We start from the raw sequence: 20,376 nt of genomic DNA, 5'->3' as shown, positions 1-20,376 counted from the left end.
TAATCAAATAAACCACCAGCAGAGATTTTTTCAAATAATTAATTAGCAAGCAAAGATACTTTGCGTGAAAGTAATCTGCGATATTTAAAACCCGAGACTCTAACCTCAAAATATAAACCATCATCTCGACGATTGTTATTATCATCAAATCTCAATCAATTGAATCCTTCAGTTTAATTACTCCATTAATTATCAACTAAAAGTAATATAAAACAATTTAAATTGCAATAATATTTTTTAATTGAAAACATTAAACAACTAAATGAATTTGAAATTTCGAGTTTGAATTTCAAATCTTCTTCTGCATCCATCATATATATGCATAAAAATATATATATGATTAAAATATGAAGAGGATGTATGAAATTTAGTATGTCGGAATAATCCAACTGCAGCATTCAACCGTTTACTATCCAATGAATTGCAAATGTCCTAAAATGTTCCTATTCCTCTAGTATCTCTATCGCTATCTCTATTTCTATCTCATTCACCCTCCCAGCCCAGCCCATTCCACCCGGTTTGTCTCGTGTGTAGCATTGCTCTTTATTATACACACTAAACTGGTTGTTCCTGGCGGTTTAAAATGTATATTGTATTGGCATTGCCACTGGTCTATTCTATTCATTTTCTAACCAACAGTGCGACTGCTGTAAATTGGAGACCGACCAAACGATCCAACCGACGTTACCTGACCTCAGCATTATTTACAAACTACATTTGGAGTCACGAAAACTGATCAATATGTATGATTGGCTGCAAGTAAGTTAACACTCACTATCTTCTCCATCACTTGTTTTATTTCACGTCAACGTAAACATGAAGAACTGATTATTTTTTTTAATTCCTCACTAAATATCCGGTAGTTTGAGTACCGACATCGCTATATTTGCTTAAAAAAAAAATACGCCCCAAAATTTTTTATTTCAAATTTTTTTTTTTAATTTTTGGAGTCTATAGTTTTATTCTCCATGAAATTTCTTCTCATTTGAGTACCCACACTCTTTCATTAGCAAATATGTGAAAAAAAAAAAAAACGCACGTAAAAAAAGGTGTAGTTAAATATACCACAATTAGGAATACGTAAACTACATTGACTAGTAATATATAGGATCACTACACATTCAGTAATGAATACTAGCCTATTGTGGTACACAAACTGTAGTAATATCTACTTCTGTTGTTAGTTAAAACAACTTCTTGGTAAATGACAGCAGTGTTTCTTACTACTCCACATCATATTTTATAATTTTTTATCCTTAATTTATTTATTAAATATATATTCATTGATATTTATTATTTTTCATAGTATTTAAAAAGTTTTAAAAATTTGTAAATTAATATCATATTGTTCGCACAAAGAGTTTTTAAATATATTAAAATGGATTTGTAAATAATTAACTCGAAATGTCATCCGCACTAAATTTTTGAAGTAGATTTTTTTTTCTATACGTCATGATATTTATTTTTCATTTTGAATTATCTTTCTGATAAATTAATTCTTGTATTACTAACATAGTTTCATTGAATATTTAATTTTTGTTTATATAAAATACAAGCATTTCATTTTAAAGGTTGTAATTCACACATTTAAAGATGCAGTAATTATTACTACAATTGTGGAGCCAGTACAACTACACAGTGGGGTAAAAAAGTTGAAGGTGGCGCTGTTGTTTTCGTTTGTCAGTCATTTTACTCTTCATTGGAGTAGATTGTACAAATTATGTGATATTGTGAACTCCAAAAATAGTAATACCAACTTCTTCTTATAAAATTTTGTGGTTAAATAAACTACAGGATGAGTTTGCTATACTACATTGAGTAGTTACTGAGCCTAAAAATTTTTACCCATCGAATAGGAAATAGAACTACTACAGTAGAGATTAATCTTGTAGTGTAATTTATGCTACTCCAATATATCGTTGTTGGTATTCATTTTACGCAGAATTCCACCAGCCAGATAACTGTCACATTCATTTTATCCTTAAAACTTTTAAAAATAATCCGTGACTCTTTAATCAAATTAATTATCACTTTATTATAAATTTTTCTGAATGTATCGATGTGGGTACTCATTTTACGCGAAACTACATCAGGATTTTATAATTAATGTTGATTTAGCTAAAAAAAAAAAAATAATAATTAAATAATCAATAAATTATAATTTTAATGGAGAGTAAAATTTATTTGAAATTTAACAAGTGACTCATAGAACCTGTATATCGATTATACATATAGATTTAGATGTAGATGTCGATAGAAATTTGAAGGAGACAAAACAACGTGATTTTAATCGACGGCACATAATTCATAATTCACGCGCAGCCACGGCTTCACTCATTAGATATACACGATGAGACTACCCTTTATACACGAGCTTTCCATAACTATTTTATACTTGTATACATATAGACATATACGTGTATATTTCCAGTACACTTGTATATTTTACATTCAGTCACTCAAACTCTTTAGCTGAGTGATCCTAAAATACCTCGGAAAAATTATCTCGATCGTTTAAATAAAAGCTACGACTAGAATATAGTGCTCGTTAAAAAATCCAATGAATATGCACTCGTTAAATTTTTATTTTTATTTTTTTCTTCAAATATCTAGATCAACATTCAAGTTTTTAAAAATATTTTACTCTCTACATTAATACTGTCTAACGATCCTCTATAGTAAAATAATTGCACCTACTTTAGTCACTAATTATAGTTAATTATCTAATTTAAATTTTAAGTTCATTTTTACTTAATTCATATTTTTTAATAATTTTATCTTTCAACTCAAATATCGGTTTAAATATTAAAAATATGATAAAAATGTATGAGTACATTTTTGTAGAGAATTTAATTCTCTACAAAAAAGGTCCTTATCAGTTTATTCATAAACTCAATTCTTCAGCCATTTAAATACGATCTAATAAAAAATTTTACTCAAATTCATTGACACTCATAATTACTATCATAATTATAATTATTGTTATTATTTTAATAGGCATTTTTGATGATTGTCAATCCTAATGATGACTCAGAACAAACAGAAGTCGATCCAGAAATACAGTATCCTTTTTTTCTTTCTCTTAATTACTCATAATTAATCAAAGTCAATTTTTAAGAAATTGATTTTTTCTTAACAAAATTTTATTAGAGCACGTTTTACTCGAGCGGTTGCAGAACTACAGTTTTTAGGTTTTATTAAAACGTCAAGAAGAAAAACTGATCATGTTAAACGGCTTACGTGAGTGTTGAAATCTTTTTTTGTATTTTTGTAATTTTTTAAATAAAAAACAAAAAAAAATAAGAATAATGATCATTTATTTTTATTAATTTAAGAGCAACATTTTTTTAAGTGCTTGTGGAAAAATCATAGTTTATCGCAAAAGAAAAATTCTCACAAAAAAAAAAATTTTTACCTCGATTAGAGATCTAAAAAAATTCCATTTCTCATTTAAATAACAGGAAAATTTTTCTTTCAAGCTTTGAGTTTTTTTTAACTCGTTAACAGATTAATAGTTCGAATAGACTAACATCTAGTTTCATAGGAAATTGAACGTTCTACAAAAAAGGTCTTTTATCATTTTTTGATAAATCTACCCGTTCTCATATTTTTTCTAGTTAAGGTTTACAGTACAATAAATTTCGATATTATCTGACTTTTTTGGTGAAACTATTAGACTTATAACAAAATGTCATAGAACCTTTTTTGTAGACAATTTCATTTCCTAAAAATTATCTTTAAAATATTTTTCGAAATTCCGATGTGTTCTTAAGTTATTTGCATTTAAAAATCAATTAAAAAAAAAATGTGGCTCTGAAATGACGCACCCTCAAATATATACGTGTATGTATATACATGTATGTATATATGAATATACATGTATATGTAAATGTAAATGACGACAAGTCTCAAAGGCTTAGCCTGAAGATATTTAATTAATTCATGAGCATCTTAGACACGAGAGTCAAATATTCTCTTACTTACTTCATATTATTATTATTATTAATAACATATAGTAAGTAAGTGAGTAAGTAACTAACTATGAAGTTATAAAAGTAATAACAGTCTAATGAGTTATGAAATATCTAAGTACTAATGTAACTTGAGTACTAACATTACTTATTTTAGTACAATTTTTTTAATTTTTTAACGGCTTTGAAATAAGACTTCGAGCTTTAAAATTAATTCTTTCTGTATCCCTGCTCTAGGATATTTTTTGATGTAGATAAGCAAAGTGTCAATTAATACAGATATAATTTTTAGAAAATTGGGTTTAAAGATTCAAAAATATTTTTCATAAAATTTTTTTCGTAATGATTCGAGCAAAAATTACTTCTTCAACTACCCGATATAAACCTGCCCCTAATAAGTAATGGATGTCTTTGACGTCTTTCTTAATATTTATTTAACATTTTATATATATTCATATATAATAAATATATTTATAATAATTATATCAATTAATTAATTATTAATAATTAATATAAAATTATTATTTTTATTTATTTTTATAATTTGAAATCTGATTTTTTTTAGCGAAATTTTAAATTGAAATTTAAAAAAGTTAATTTATTGTTTGTTGCAATAACGTAGCAAATTAATTGAATTTTAATTATAGTTAACGACTGGATCTCTGCAATCTAGTATTTAAACTTAAATTACTTAACTCGATTTTTTAAAAATTTTTACCCCAGATAATTTATTTCTATTAACAATTTTTTTATTTTTTGATTTAAAAAAAAAATTTTCAGTTACTCAGGAATCATTTGGTACAAAAATATAAAAAATCAATTTTTTGTAAATTGACATGTTATTGCTTATCTGCGTCCATCAGAAAAGAAAATAATTCACTTATTTTTTTTTTTTTTATCCAAAAAAAAAAAGTATTTAAAAATCAGAACAAGTGACGGCTTTTACCAGGGGGTGGAATCTATTATCAGTGATAACAGACATGAAGAGAAGAAATCTCTGAATTGAATGGGATTTATATATATATATATATATATATATATATATATATATATATATATATATGCAGATCTATAGAGAATGTAGGAGAATATTCAACATTCAGAATATCTTTGAACGCAAATTCTCCATATGATTTCCGCGTATCTAGAATTCGAGAGAAAGCTTCTGATGCTGATTCATTCCCTCATTCTCTTCATCTTTACCCTCATTCTTTTAAATGTTTTTTTTATTCACGTCTTCTATCAATTCACTATTACATTCACGATTTATCGTTTTTTAAACAGTCAAATTTTTTACAACTTTAACATCAATAAAAATTTCATTCAATTCATGAAAACAAAAAAAAACGTCTAGATTAAATCTTTATAACTTCAAATTATTATTATAAGAAAACTATTGAATTTATAGAAAAATTGATAGAGACCTTGTTTGTAGAGAATTAAATTTCCTACAAAAATGTACGAAGGTATTTTCGTCATAAATTTGATTGTTAGGCGGCAAATTTAAATTAAAGATAAAATAAATATTTCTATGAAAGTATCTTATTAATTTTGAGCTTTATTATAATTAAAACTACGGGTTAATTGTTGGAGATATGATAAGAAAGTATAGAATCAAATTTATAGAGAATTAAATTTCCTATAAAACTTTTTGTATACATTTTTATGATAGCGCGGATAGTTTAGGCAGAATTTTAATTTAAAGTTCGTGCTATGGAATAAATGAATTTTTGTAATCGATTATTGATAGAGAAAATTCTAATGGATACAATGAAAATGTATAAAAATTTATATTCTTTGAAGATAATTGACGAAAAAAAAAAAAAAATATTTTTAAAAAATAGTCACGCATACTAAACGAATAATTTAAAACAGCTCGCATTGAATATTGATGATTGGAATTAATATTTTTAAAATATCATAATTTCCATAGTGAATATATGTGTAGACAAATAAATTCACCACGGAATACTAATTTGAGCTTATCCGGTACTTTTTTTTTTTGTCAAAAAAAAAAATTCCAACAGTCTTTTGAATTGAAATTATTGAATAGGATTAAAAAACAATAATTTCAATACTTAAAATCTACCATTTTTAATTAATTTTACTTAATTTGTATTCAAAATTTATTTAATCAGAGATAAGAAACTAAAATTTAAAAATATCATTTTTTTCCTTTGGAAGCTCTAATTATTCAAACCTCACGATGCGAGATGATCGCAATTTTTATGTACGGTCAGATCACAATAAATTGACTGACAATTGACGTCAAAAATAATCTAGTCAATTTTCCGCTCAATTTTTTATAAAAACATTTTCTTGACAATTTGAAACGTAATTGCAAATAAACCGCAATAAGTTGTTTCATTTAACATGACGAACAATTTGTATATTTAAAAAAAATTTTCGTCTTCTTTAGATGCAGAATAATAAAAAAAAAATTTCGGTAAATTTTTTATAAAATGATTTTCTGGACAGTATCAAGTTAGCGCGGGAACTGGCATTAAATTTAAAAAATGACCGTCGGTCAATTTGTCACTGGTCAATTGAGGTCAATTGTCCGACAATTTTTCTGCCTTATATTACTAGTCAAACTTCTCTCAATTGAAAGAAAATCCTGAAAAAAATCTGAAAACCGCCTAACCCTGCGAGCCAGCCCTAAAACTTCCCGCTATTTTCGAGTTCTTGAGCTCGAAAATACTATTTTTGTAAGAAATTTGAATTTCGGATTATCTCCGAATATACTGTATCGACTATGCTCAATTTCTTAAAAATTGTTGGAATTAATAAGTTGCTTCAAACGCCATCTCAAAAAGCCGAATCGGTTAATCCGTTCAAAAGTTACAGAATATTTACATACAGACAAAACGTCATTTGTTACACGGAGAAAAAATTATAGTAACTGTTCCTAGTACGTTTATGAAATATCATCCCATACCGTTATGGTAATTATTACTTGGGATTATGGGATATAGACCCATACTTTCTGGGAAAGTTTCCATAAGTATGGGAACAATTCCTAGTATTATGGTAACAGTTCCCATATTGCATGTGAAAGAATCATGGTAATGATTACCATACTCATAGGAATAGTTTCCATAAGCAAATAGGAACCAATCCTATAACCACATTGTAACGGTTCCTATAATATTATGGTAACCATTCCCATAATATTATGGTAACTATTCCCATAATATTATGATAACGATTACCATAATATTATAGTAACCATTACCATAATTCCATAGGAACTATTCCGATACCATATGGGAATTATACCCATAATTATAGGAATGATTACCATAATATATATAGGTGCCGTTCCTATAATCAACATTTCAAAAAAACCGGTTACCATGCAGTATGGGAACCATTCCCATAATATATTGTAACTGTTACCATAATTTTCTCTCCGTGTAGAAGTTCGGTTTTCGAAAATCGGACCGAAACCAATAACTTCCATTTTTGAAAATTTTCAATTTTTATAGCGGGAAGTTTATGTATTTATTTATAACGCATATCTAAAATTTACAGTATATTGCAATATTTAAATTAGATTGTTTGATGCGCAAAATAGATGCTAACACAGAGAAAAATACTGACTTTAATTAATCGTTATATAGATCATATGTTGACTTTTTGAATTCCTCTATTTTACCTTATTTATTAATAAATAGCTTTTTCGTAGTGGGTATATAGACTAGACGGCTATTGCTGAAGCCAAATTTCGGGACAGTGAGTTCTATTTGTCTTAATAAGTCCAGAGATACAAAATAGCACAAATTTTAAAGAAGCAACAAAGCTGATAATACGAATTTCAAGTTTCTAATCTTCATATATTGAGTGCAATGTATTAATCTGCTACATTTGTCTCAATCCCATTCATCTTGAACAGATATACAGTAAATTTTATAAATTTACGCTGAATAGCCTTAAGTCTATTTATTTGATATTGCTGGTAGGGACACCATATTAGTAATAGAGAAGTTAAAAAAGAATAATCAATCATCAATTAAATTAAAAATCTTCACAAATCATTTAACTCTTCCTCAGTAAATACATAAGGTTCGATATTTTCCAAATCAAAACCAAAGTCGTCAACATCAATATCCATCCCAATATCCAGAGGATTAATCATCTGAAGCTCACTCCTAACCTCGCTTCTAAACAATCCTCTTCCCAGAACCCAATCTACCATATCCTCGATATTCTCATCAACACAGAAATTATTGTTTTCCTCTTCATGGGTATGATACCCACACAAACAAGCCCTCTCTCTCTCTTGTTCTATAAACCCATAATCATCTAGACACATAACCTCAAAAATTTCGCCCACAATTTCAATGAATTTATTCTTAACTTCCCGATTTTTCACCCAAACAAACCCGACCCCACTCCACAATATTTTTTTCAACTCAACCTCAATCCCTCCCTCAAAAAATCCATCCCCCCATTTGATTCCGTATCTTTCATAAAAATTATTATAATTATTTCTGATTCCCTCTGGTACTTGATCGAATTCATTTGACTCCTTTTTCACCAAAAATTCTTGGTAAATTATTCTTCCCTCCCCATTAATGCAAACCAGACTCAATTCTTTTATCATAAATTCATTATTTTCATTATTAGAGTAACCGCTGAAGTCAATAATCATGTGATTATTATTATCGACAATCATTTTATTGTCTTTGTTAATAAATCTGTACAACCAATCTCCCATTACCAATGCGTTTGTGCGCGCGCAGTAATTATTTTGTGGGTTATCATGAAATCGGCAGATGGTCTCCATTTTTTTTGGGCCTTCAAAACCCAAATCGCTTAGACATTTAACGTTAAATCGTTTTTTCATAAATTTTAACAACAATTTACGTTTTTTTTCATTACGCACATAAATAATAGCTTTCTTATTTCTTTTCAAAGTTTCAATTATTCTTGCGCGTAAATGCCCGATCCGAGTCGTTCCGCTACTCCATTTTATACCAGTTTTCGCGTAACATTTTTTGTATTTGTTTATTAGTCGCCTGAATCTAAATTTTGAACGAATCAGGGGCTTTGTTACCACTGGGATGTGGACGTCGACAAATTTTTTATGAATATAAGATTTACAAAACTCTTTTATTGTGTAAATATCGTTGATAGTGTAACCACTAAAGTCGATAACAATTTTCATGGTTTTGTAATTTTACGCTTTTTCGTCTAATAAAAGGTTAACTTTTTTTTTTTTTTTTTTTTTTTTGAAATTAAATAGCTCTGGTAGATATACAAATTTGTTATTAATGAGAATAATTATGAGGTAATTTAATTAGTAATTAGGTGAGTCATTGAATCTGGACTTTTTATTTTATTTCAAAATTTAAGGAGGTTAGAACGAATCGAATTTAAAAATGACGTTTTTAAAGTTCTTATACACAGGCTCTTATGAAGGACAAGCTTCCGTCATGACTTATTAGATTTTTTTCATTATTAACATCCCAAGTTTAAAAAATAAAAAACCAAATGTCATAAACTTGAATATTTTTATAATATGATAAAATTTTAACAAAATTTGGAAAATCCAAAAGTGCACGACTCATAATCTTCATTTATTATGAAATAATAAAATTAAAACATGAAAAATAATAATAATAATAAAAAGGCGGGAAGCACGAGTAAATTTAAAATATATACAATTTTCTTTCATTAAAATTTTTTTTTTTTTTTTTTTAATTATACTAGTATTTTTATCATAATTATGAGAAAACTTCATTAAAATATCTCAACTAATAACAAAAAAAATATATGTAAAAAAAAAAGAATTGAATTGAAAAAAAAAAAAAATTCAGGCTTACCAATTAGCAATAATACAAAAAAAAACAGCTGTACTAGGACGGTTATTCGCAAGCGCCTCTGATGGAATAAATATATGTATAATGTATAGATATATCACCATCCATGTTAATTTTACATAGATATATATAGATATAGTTATACAGCCTTTTTATTCTTTTATTAATTGCCATTAAACGACACTGAGTTACCGAGTCATTTGCAATAAGGAACCTACAAATTTTTCAAAGAATTTTTAAAAAAAAAATTTGATTTAATTACTTGATTTTTTCGCAAGTTATCGTGTCTACAGAATTCATACTTGACGGACATAAAATTTTTTTTTAATATTTTGATGTTTTTTCCGTTTTTCTTGAACTAAACAAATTTTGGAAAAGTATGGAATTAATCTCCATTAAATTATCTTCAAAATAGTATGCAACATATCTTAATTCCGTGAACTAACAAAGGTATAGTAATTGGAATAGTTGCCGAAGTGAGGCGAAAAAAATTTTTCGATCGTAAAGCACGCTCTGATGCTTCGCATCATGAGTCGTGCAATATAGTGTTACCGTTGTAGTTATGTAAATAATTGAAGTTAAACTTTATTTTTTAATCATGTTCATCGACAGAGATACATATTATTGAGGGTTTGGCAACCTCGCGGAAGCAGCTGAGAGAAAAAACAAAGATAGAAATTCATTTAAAAGAGAGACGAGATTAGAAATAAATTTTTCCCGCTATAATTTGAATACCGATGTTTAAGAAGTTAGAACGCGCTGTTGCCACATCTTTTTATAAAACCATATGTCAAAAATAACCAAGTCATTTCATTACTTTCTTTCATTAAATAACTGATAATTATTAATTTATGAATTCGTTATGTTATTATAAATTAAAATAATGAATTTTTATAACTATTAGGAGAATTAAGCAAACAAAAAAATTCAAACACTACTTTAACTCACTAGTTTCGTTCGAACCTCCTTAACCGTAATGATAAACAAAATTTGAATATTAAATTTATTAGTTAATTTTTGGAAATTATACTTTAGGAAATTCTTAAATAATTTATTATTTTTTTAAAAATTAATTTAGTTACAGAAACCCATAATTTAGTAATTCATTTGAAACAAAATATATTAAAAATTGATTAAATTATTTCTGACATTCACGTCGGTACTAATAAATGAATAATTGAAGTGTTAATTGTACTTTATAGTATACATGGAAACTTAAGAGGAATTTGAACTATAAAGTTTCTCAACTATTTAAACTCATCCAAAGAACGGGCAACTTAATAGAGAATTCAATAATGAATAATAAATTAAATATATCGCAAATCAAGTGGAACGAATTACTCATTTATTTTTACTCATTACTCAACATCCATAAAAATTTAATTAATTATTTAAGATATTTATAAGGATTTTAAAAAACACTTTCTCGAAACAGGAAATTTTTTTTTATTGTCAGAATAATTTATTAAATAAAATCCTTGATACAGAAATTTTTCTATTAAAAAATAAATTCTTGAATCAAGAATTTTTTTCTGCTAAATAAAGTATTAAAAATTTGTTTAATTCTTAAATTAATAATTTTCCAGGGAGAAAAAGAGTTTCGTCCTCATAACAAAAGACGGGATAATGAAAAAGTTCTTTATAGTGACAAACATGATAAGCTTACGGTAACAAATGGAATTATTATAATTACAAGTAAAATTGTGTCGTAGTTAAGTAGTCGATTGGTTACGAATACACTTGATATTCATTATAACAATATCAAATTACTTCGAAGCAAGCAACTAATTTTGGAGATTTAGTCGTAAGAAAAAATTTTGAAAATGGAATTACCGGGCGACAACTGCTCAGGTGCATTAAATACAACCCCCTGCTCTAGAAAAATTATATTAGCAAGTATAGAAAGCGATAGATTCTCTGTTAAGAGAGCTTCCTTCCGACAATAGGGACAAGTCCTAATTTGTTACCCTAAGTAATTTTAGCTTATTAGTACAAAATTTTTGTCAGTGCTATAAATTCATTCTTGAATCAAGAATTTTCCTTTTCATGCAAAAATCAATTTTTGAATCAATAATTTTTCTTTCTATTCAATAAAAAATTATTGAATCAAGAATTCTCTTTATGCAAAAGTAAATACACTGAAAAAAAAACTGTATTCAAGTATCTGCGTGTTGTATCCTCCTGAGAAAATTATTTGTTTAATCTTACACAGAAAAAAAAATTAACTTGGTTCAAGTAAATTATTTTCTTTCTCTATTAAAAAACAGATACTTATTAAATATTTTTATTTTTCTCGATTCATGAATTTTTTTTCTGTCCAATAGAAAATATTCATTAAAAAAAAATTTTTACTTGAATCGATTATTTTATCTATTAAACAAAATATTTATTCATCTGTAGCCAAGCATTCAATTACTTGGCTCAATAAAATTTTGTTTTTCTGCGTCAGTCGATTTTTCTTAGTTCAAGTAAATGAACTCAAAAAAATTAAATGCCTGATTTTCAAACGATTCAAATTTTATGCATGAAATGTAAAATTGAGTAAAATTAAAATAGTTGATTGGAAAAAAGCGGAGTGAGATAAAGTATTCAATAAAGTAGTATATTAAATGTCTAGTTGAGCTATTCCAAGACATTATTACTAATACAAGTCACTTGAGGATGCAAAGATAAAAAATAGAAAAAATAAAAGACAAAGGCAGAATTTAGATTGAAGGAATTTCCCTCCGAATCGAGCGACTGTCCAGCTCGATCAAGAAACTGTAAAAGACGAGACGTTTCGTACATTTCCCAGGGGTTAAGGATTTCAATCTTCATCTCGTTTTACTCTTTATTTTTATATTTTTTTATTTTTTTATCTGATGTCTTTTAAGCCGAGTGTCCTTTTGCGATGACATCACATACAAGACGTGAAAATCAATCTCGTACACTCGGCTCGTCTATTTCAATGTCGTCACCTGAAACCCTTGAATTAAAAAGAAAAAAAAGTAAATTCTTACAAGCTTTCATTTTTAGGATATATGAAAAATGTATGTGGACATAGTGGAAAAAAAAGAAAAAAGTTAAATTCAATTTTTAAAATTCAATATAGAGGTCACTGAATCTCTATATTTTTATATTACCACTGATTTTTTATATAAATGTACAAGATGGCAGAACACTTTTTTTATATTAATGGAATATAGACATACATGTTTTACAAATCAAAGTGCACATGAAAGCTCCAGTCATAAAAATATTTTATTGCATCAGTCGGGTAAAAGACTAAAATTATAATAACTTTTAGAGTATTGAAAATGGACAAAAATTTATGAGGACCTTTTTTGTAGAGAATTTAATTTCCTGTGAAAAAATATTCAATGATTTTCATCTAAAAATCAATAGGTTAGAAGCTATAGTCAAAAATAGATAAAAAGATTTTTTTTAAACCAGAAATTTAAGCTCTGGGTGTTTGTTAATATTTAAAATCAATTTATGGCAAAAATATACAAAATAGAAAGAAAGTTGTAATGACCTTTTTTGTAGAGAATTTAATTTCCTATAAAAAAGTATTGATTGATTTTTATCTAAAAATTAATAGGTTAAAAGTTAGTCAAAAATATATTTTTTTGAAATCAGAAATTTAAGCTCTGGGTGCTTATTAATATTTGAAATCAATTTATGGCAAAAATATACAAGATAGAAAGAAAGTTATAATGACCTTTTTTGTAGAGAATTTAATTTCCTACAAAAAAGTATTAAGTGATTTTTATCTAAAAATCAATAGGTTAAAAGTTAGTCAAAAATTTTTTTTTTTGAAATCAGAAATTTAAGCTCTGGATGTTTATTAATTTTTAAAATTAATTTATAGAAAAAATATACGAGACAGAAAGAAAGTTGTAATGACCTTTTTTGTAGAGAATTTAATTTCCTACAAAAAAGTATTAAGTGATTTTTCTCGAAAAGTTAACGGTTGAAGAAATATTTTAAGAAAAAGAAATTGGCGCAAAATGTAGAAGGAAAGATGATTTTTAAAATTAATTTTAATAATAAAAAGTATCGGATAACTAATTTAACAATCCTAACGAAAGATATTTGAATGATAAATAGTAAGCGGCGGGCAGCAAGGTGGTACCGATGCTCATCCTACAGCAGTTGCCTCCCGCCCGCAAAACAACGGTGCTTAAGCCACAAAATTATTAAAGTTTCCAGACTAATTGTCAAAGTTTTCTCAGCGATATACAAAATTGCTTCAGAACCACCGGACTTCTGAGTGTTTCACCACAACGACATTAACTTTCTGTTTTTTTTACTCATCATAATTATTATCCATTTTTTTTTTTTTTTATTAACTAATCTACATATTTTTATAAATTTTCAAATTTCCCGCCGTTAAAAATTTCTTTTTCCCTCCAAATATTTCGAGACTTTGAATATTTTTAGTGTCAAAACCCTTTTGGAAATTACTGTCCAAATTCTTTTAGTTTAATTATAATTAATAAAAACTTAAAACTGGCGATTGATGAAAAAATTTAGCTGCCATTTTTTTTTAAATATTTTCTTATACAAGAAACTGTTTGCCATTACCTTTTTCTAAAGTTCTGTTATAAATTATATGATTTATTGAAGAATGAATAAATAGCTAAGCTAACAATAGTTACAGTTCGGTAGCAAAAAAAATAAGCGTAGCGGCTTAAATCGACGTACAATCACTTGAAAGACGCTTACGGCATCGTCTGATCAAGTTTGAGAGCCAAGTCGAGAGTTAATCTCAGTGTCTGTATATTATAGTTCAGTCTACTGGCTGTATAATATCCCGAGGGTCCTTTGATCCGATCCTATATCTTCTCAATAGCCCCCTGTCCCACCTGACCGTCTTAAGATGTCGCTTGACACTACAATATTACAGAAACTCAAACGTTAGATCAACTAAGACAATATCTGGTCTTGGGTTAATTTTAAGTACGTTGTATTTGTGATCCTTAAGCCAAGGAGTCCAATAAATCTACAAACACAATTAATTGTATGTCAATATTAGGCTAGTCGTTTAAAATTAAACTTTTCCCGCGGCTTTCAAATTTTTCATTTCTGGAAAAAATATTCAAATTAAATACAAAATTTCTAGTTTATATTTTTCTGCCAGAGTTCAAAAGCAAGTAATTAAATATATATTTATATATATTAGGGTGGGCCAAAATAAAAACTAATTTTATTTTCTTCAGTTACCGTGAAAATATCGTTAAAGATGATGGAAAAAAAATTTTGGTGCAGTTTGAGCTCTTAATATCAATATTAAGGAGGTTCATCGGATAATCACTTTTCTTACAATATCTTTCAATTTTTAAATACAAATACTTTAAAGAGTCCTGTATACGTAGAAATTTTTTAAAATAGTCCTTGCGGTACTAAATTTCGAAATATTAACAATTAAAAATCGTACATGTAACATGCATTCCCTATGTTGACCGTAGTTAGAGTGAGTATTTTATTAAATAACAATCATACTTTTCTTACAACATTTTTTTAAAAGCTGAAAATTATTAATTCAATTTATAACAAGTTTTTTTTTTCAATAAAAACATAAACGAGCGGTATTCATTTTTTTGTAATTAATTTTTAAAGTTTGTTACTTTTAATGATTTTCAAGCTTTCTCCCATAACCTGACAAGTGAGAGATAGTGACTTGGCAACTTTGCAGTGCGCGGGAAGTTTAAAACACAGTAGAAGCCCAATAGATTTAAATAATTATAAATTATTTTTTAAATTTAGAATTTTTTAAATTTAGTCGCGAAGTCATTATTATTTATTACTTGTTATTTGTTGTCTCCAACTATGTATAACCTCGAAATTATTCAAAACACTTTCTACAACACATGCTCAAGGGGAAAAATATTCTGTTAGGAGCCACGTAGCCAAGTCTGAAAAAAGACGCAATGGGATCATTTTTATACTTCTGCGCATATAAGAGGATGCGCAAAAGTGTACTGTATCTCAAACACTTCTTATTGTAGTCAGAATGTTTTACACGGGAGAAATCTTTCTAAAAGTTGCGAACTACTGCTACCGATGAACCTCCTTAAGAGGTGGTGCTTCGTGATTTTTGATTTCCTATCTAAATAACATCTAAAACTCTCATATCATTTTTCGATAAATCCATGTTCAAAAGTTATTGGAGCTTGAAGTCCAGTTGGAGTAAATTTCAAGATTTCTTTACTTTTCCGGCGAAACTATCGGACTTCTCAAAAATGTCATGAATTTTTTTTTGTAGACAATTTTATTTTCTACAAATTATCATTGGAAATTTTTTTTAAATTCTACATTGTTTTCTAGTTATTTTCATTTCAATGTCATGCTTCTCAGAAAAAAGTGTTCTTATCAATTTTAAGAGCTTGAATATAAACTTATTTAATATAAGTACCATATTATTCAATTTAAGGATTCCACTTCTTCATTTAAGTATCAATATCTTAACTATTAATATATATAGAGTTCTAATTCTCCATAATTAACTCTACTATTTATTTGCATCCCGGGTCAAAAAATTAGATCTGTTTTAAAATAAATGATAAATTCAAATGTTTTTTCTTTAATTCATATTTATTTTATATAGGAATTTAATCTGTTTTTGCCCGTACTATTCCTTACTCAGGCCGAAATCAGACTTATTTTCGTATAACATTTAGTCTGTTTTAAATCAGGTTTAGACTAAAAACAGACTTTTTTTTTATAATTATTAGCCTGTATTCAATTGTTTTTAAGGACAAAAATAGACTTTATTTACTATCATTTTTAGTCTGTTTTTAATCGCTTTTAGATCTAAAACAGGACTTTTTATAAATGTAAATAATAATTATAATAATCTAAATTTATAAATTTATTTTAATTTTTTGGTATTTGAAACATGCTAATGCGCTTCCGTAATAAAATATCACAAGAATTTTGATGTTTTCTAATGCCAAAATATTTTCAACTTCATCCAGTAAATAAGAGAAATTTCTTGACATTTTAACAGTTATTTTATCTCTTTTATTCAATGCTACAAATATGCAGTCAGGACAGCTAAGAATTAAGCTGTCAAATTTCCATTAACTGCCGAAATTTTTAAACAAAAGATACTGAGTAAATAGTAAACAAAACATAATCAATTCTGTAGCTTAATATTTTTTTTCTAAATATTGCCCATAAATAAAAATCTTATAAGATTTAATCCAGTTTTGTCTTTGAAAATTTTCAGAACTAAAATTTTTAAAGTTCAAGAATTAATCTAGTTTTATCTGCCCAGAACGCAATTATTTTTTAAAACAACAGGTCGAAAACAGTTTAAAATTTTTGTAAAAGATCAAATAATCCAATTAGATCAAAATCAGATCAAATTTTTCGGTCCAGGTAGATCAAAAACAAATTATAATTTTTATAGAAGTTCAATAACAGACTAAGTAGCCCAAATACAGTCCAGTAAGACTAAAATCAGATCAAACTTTTCGACTCGGGGTTAAAGAAAATATCTCAACTATAAATATATAGTTTTTTCAGTGAACTAACAGACATATCATTAGGGAGATAAAACACACATGAGTTAATTCCTCTGATGTAGATATCGAATGTGTAATGATAGAACATAAAAGTATGAATATGAATGTATGTATAACAAATATAGTGAAGCTGATGTACAAGACTATCAGATTATTGGTGGATTGATAGGTTATGATAACCAACATGTATACAATTCTGTGGACATCGTTGAGCATCAGTATATTTTAGCATTAACACGATTGGAAGCTCAATGCGTATCATTTGATCCGTTTGCTACATATATTTTATGCATAGGTTTATATCTGTATAAATACATGTATGTTCTATTTGATGTCGTGTATACTCATTTTCAAATACCAGTGGTTAAATATTTATAATTAATATAAATAATCTCTGGGTAATTAAAATAAATATTTTAATGCATATTTTCGTTTTGTTAGTTAATGATGTCGCTGATTAATATTTAGTGGCATTAATAATTTGTTGGGTACACTGATAGAAGGATTCAATAGTAAATATGAATAAGTACATTTATTTGGAACCGATTTTTAAATTTATTACATCTAATAAAATATTTATTTGAATGAATCCAGAAAAAAAATCATACGCCTTTTGGCTTGAGGAAGTTTTCTAAAACTAAACCGGCGAACGATGATATAAGTCATTTTAGAATTAGTAACGCGATATTTTTGCATTAATTATTAAAAAAATGAAGATTTTTGAAGAAGTAAGCATATTTATATATATTAATAATTATGTATGCTATGAAATATATATCTTCGTTAAAATGAACTCAATTTATCATCAAGGCGAGGTCAAAAATATATATTGAAGGGGTGTATTTTAATTTTATAATAAATTTAACTATGAGGCTATACAAAGTTAAGCGTCGAAGTGAAATTTCGGTATTCATTTTTTACTTTCTCTTCTTCTATCAGTGATTACAGTAATTAAGGGTAGAGTTTTTGAGTAAAATTTTAAAAGACTACAAGTTATTTTGAATTATGTTAGTGTACGTGAAATTTCCTGTAAAATGAGTACCAACATCGATATATTTAGATAAAGTCATAATATGTAATATATATGTAAATATATGAAAAGAGGATTTTATAGTGGATTAAATACATCGTTGTGGGTACTCATTTAAGAGGGAATTTCAAAAGTAACAAAATAATTTTATCGTTTTATTAAAAAAAAAATATATACTCACACATATGATAGAGAACTAATGCATCTTTATTTTGAGGTACATATTCTTGGAATGCACGATTTGTCGGTGCAAATACTGTAACATGTCGATACATTAATGTATTATTTGCCACTTGATTATCTTCTAGCAGATGATAGAACTGCAACAAAAATAAAATAAAAAGTTTAACAATTAATTACAAAGTTTAGCAATTTGTGTAATGGACAAAAGTGTTTTTGATTAAAAATAATAACTAAATAAAATGAAGAGCGAGTTTAAATTATAAAATAATAAATGAGAGAATAAAAAATAAAAAAGTTCTAAGGGTTAATGGATCGGGATAAAATAAAAATAAAAATTGCATTGAATTACACGAGATGAAATGAAAACAGTGGAAAGAGAGTGAGAAAATTAAGAGAAATGAAGGATTAATTTTTATTTTTTTGTATTTATTTATTCATGTTTTATTTCCCGAGTATTTTTAGTTGAGGAATGAGCGCAAGTTGTAACAATGAGTTGAGGTGAGGTGAGCTGAGGAATGAATGGAAATGCAGTAATTTGTAAAACGTAACAACAATGACAGCCACAGGGTTCACCCAGATGAATACAGAATATTAATTGTTTACATTTGTTCTTTTATTATTTACGAGAAATATTTAAAATTTTTATTTATTTTTTTTTTTTTTTTTTATATAAATTTTTGGGTTCGCAGTTAAAATAATTAAATGAATTTCGGTCGATTAATTTAATCATATCTATTAATTTAATAATCCACAACAAAATGAATTCAATTACTGCTTCAATATATATGTATATATAATATCAAATATTGATTATCGAGGAACTAATTATTGATAATAATAATTAATGAGCTTGCTATTGTATTGATACAAGAGATATTGAAGAACTGGGCGAAAAGGGGGCGGGATAATAATCGTGGGAGGAGTAAAGGGAGACAAGTATCCACTAATTGACCACAGAATATGTCAATTAATTATCAAAACTAATAAGCTACTCATATTAATGATATATATATATATATATATATATATTTGATATATATATTTGATATATATATTTTCAGTTCTGAAATCGAAGTTCAGTAAAGGCCGTAATTTTTTACAAATTAATTCTTAACCTATGCCTCGAAAATGCCGCGGTTATCAGATAAAGTTATCAGATAAAGTTATCAGATAAAACCTTCTAGTTTTTTTTTTAAAATATTATAATTCAAAAAATTCAAACTTTAGTTCGTATAAATTTTTTTATATTTATTTAGTTATAGAGGTACTAAAATATATTGGAAGATATATATATATATATATATATATATATATATATATATATATATATATATATAGTGAAGAAAAGATAAAAATGTTGTAATAAAAGAGCTCAAAAATCGCGTACAGTAAATATTTGTTTACAGAATTTAATATATATATGTACGGAGATATATAAATGTATTGAAATAAAAATAGGGTTGAAAGCAATAGTAAACTATACTAAAAGTCGCTTTTATTGAATACGTGACTTGCATTTAGACAAAGAAAAAAAAATTTTGAATTTAATGAGATTTTTTTTAAGCAAAAATAAATATAACTCTAAATTTGAAATTAGCTATTTTTTAATGGGGACGTTATTCTTCGGGCAATAAAAAAAGTCCAAGATTCAATGGTATTAATGATAGTTCATAATCAGATTTTCAATTTTTCCTTGAGATAAATTATTCAAATTTTTGGATTTAGTTATTGGAAATTATATGGCTAAATATTAAGATTATCAAAAAATTTATAGAGATATTTTTTCTAGAGAATTGAATTTTCTACAGAAAAGTATTTAAACTTTTTTCTGTAAACTAATAACTTTGAGAGCTGTG

The 20,376-nt window shown here is 26.7% G+C and overlaps 2 protein-coding genes across 5 annotated transcripts in view; one reads left to right on the top strand and one right to left on the bottom strand.

The window, feature by feature from the left end:
* LOC103580589 (fasciclin-1) overlaps nucleotides 1-20,376 on the bottom strand; it is a 168,320-nt gene that overhangs the window by 40,173 nt on the left and 107,771 nt on the right. For both annotated transcript variants that reach the window (XM_008562400.2, XM_053738652.1), the window contains exon 2: nucleotides 18,519-18,657. In XM_008562400.2, coding sequence (XP_008560622.1) covers nucleotides 18,519-18,657 — 139 coding nt within the window. The remainder of the gene's footprint in view (nucleotides 1-18,518; nucleotides 18,658-20,376) is intronic.
* LOC103580588 (origin recognition complex subunit 3) overlaps nucleotides 1-20,376 on the top strand; it is a 91,903-nt gene that overhangs the window by 29,524 nt on the left and 42,003 nt on the right. For all 3 annotated transcript variants that reach the window (XM_053738651.1, XM_053738650.1, XM_008562397.2), the window contains 3 exons: nucleotides 640-759; nucleotides 2,998-3,062; nucleotides 3,151-3,240. In XM_053738651.1, coding sequence (XP_053594626.1) covers nucleotides 640-759; nucleotides 2,998-3,062; nucleotides 3,151-3,240 — 275 coding nt within the window. The remainder of the gene's footprint in view (nucleotides 1-639; nucleotides 760-2,997; nucleotides 3,063-3,150; nucleotides 3,241-20,376) is intronic.

Source organism: Microplitis demolitor, chromosome 4, assembly GCF_026212275.2.
Source record: "Microplitis demolitor isolate Queensland-Clemson2020A chromosome 4, iyMicDemo2.1a, whole genome shotgun sequence".
Lineage (NCBI taxonomy): Eukaryota > Metazoa > Arthropoda > Insecta > Hymenoptera > Braconidae > Microplitis > Microplitis demolitor.
This window is presented reverse-complemented; position numbering and strand designations above follow the sequence as displayed.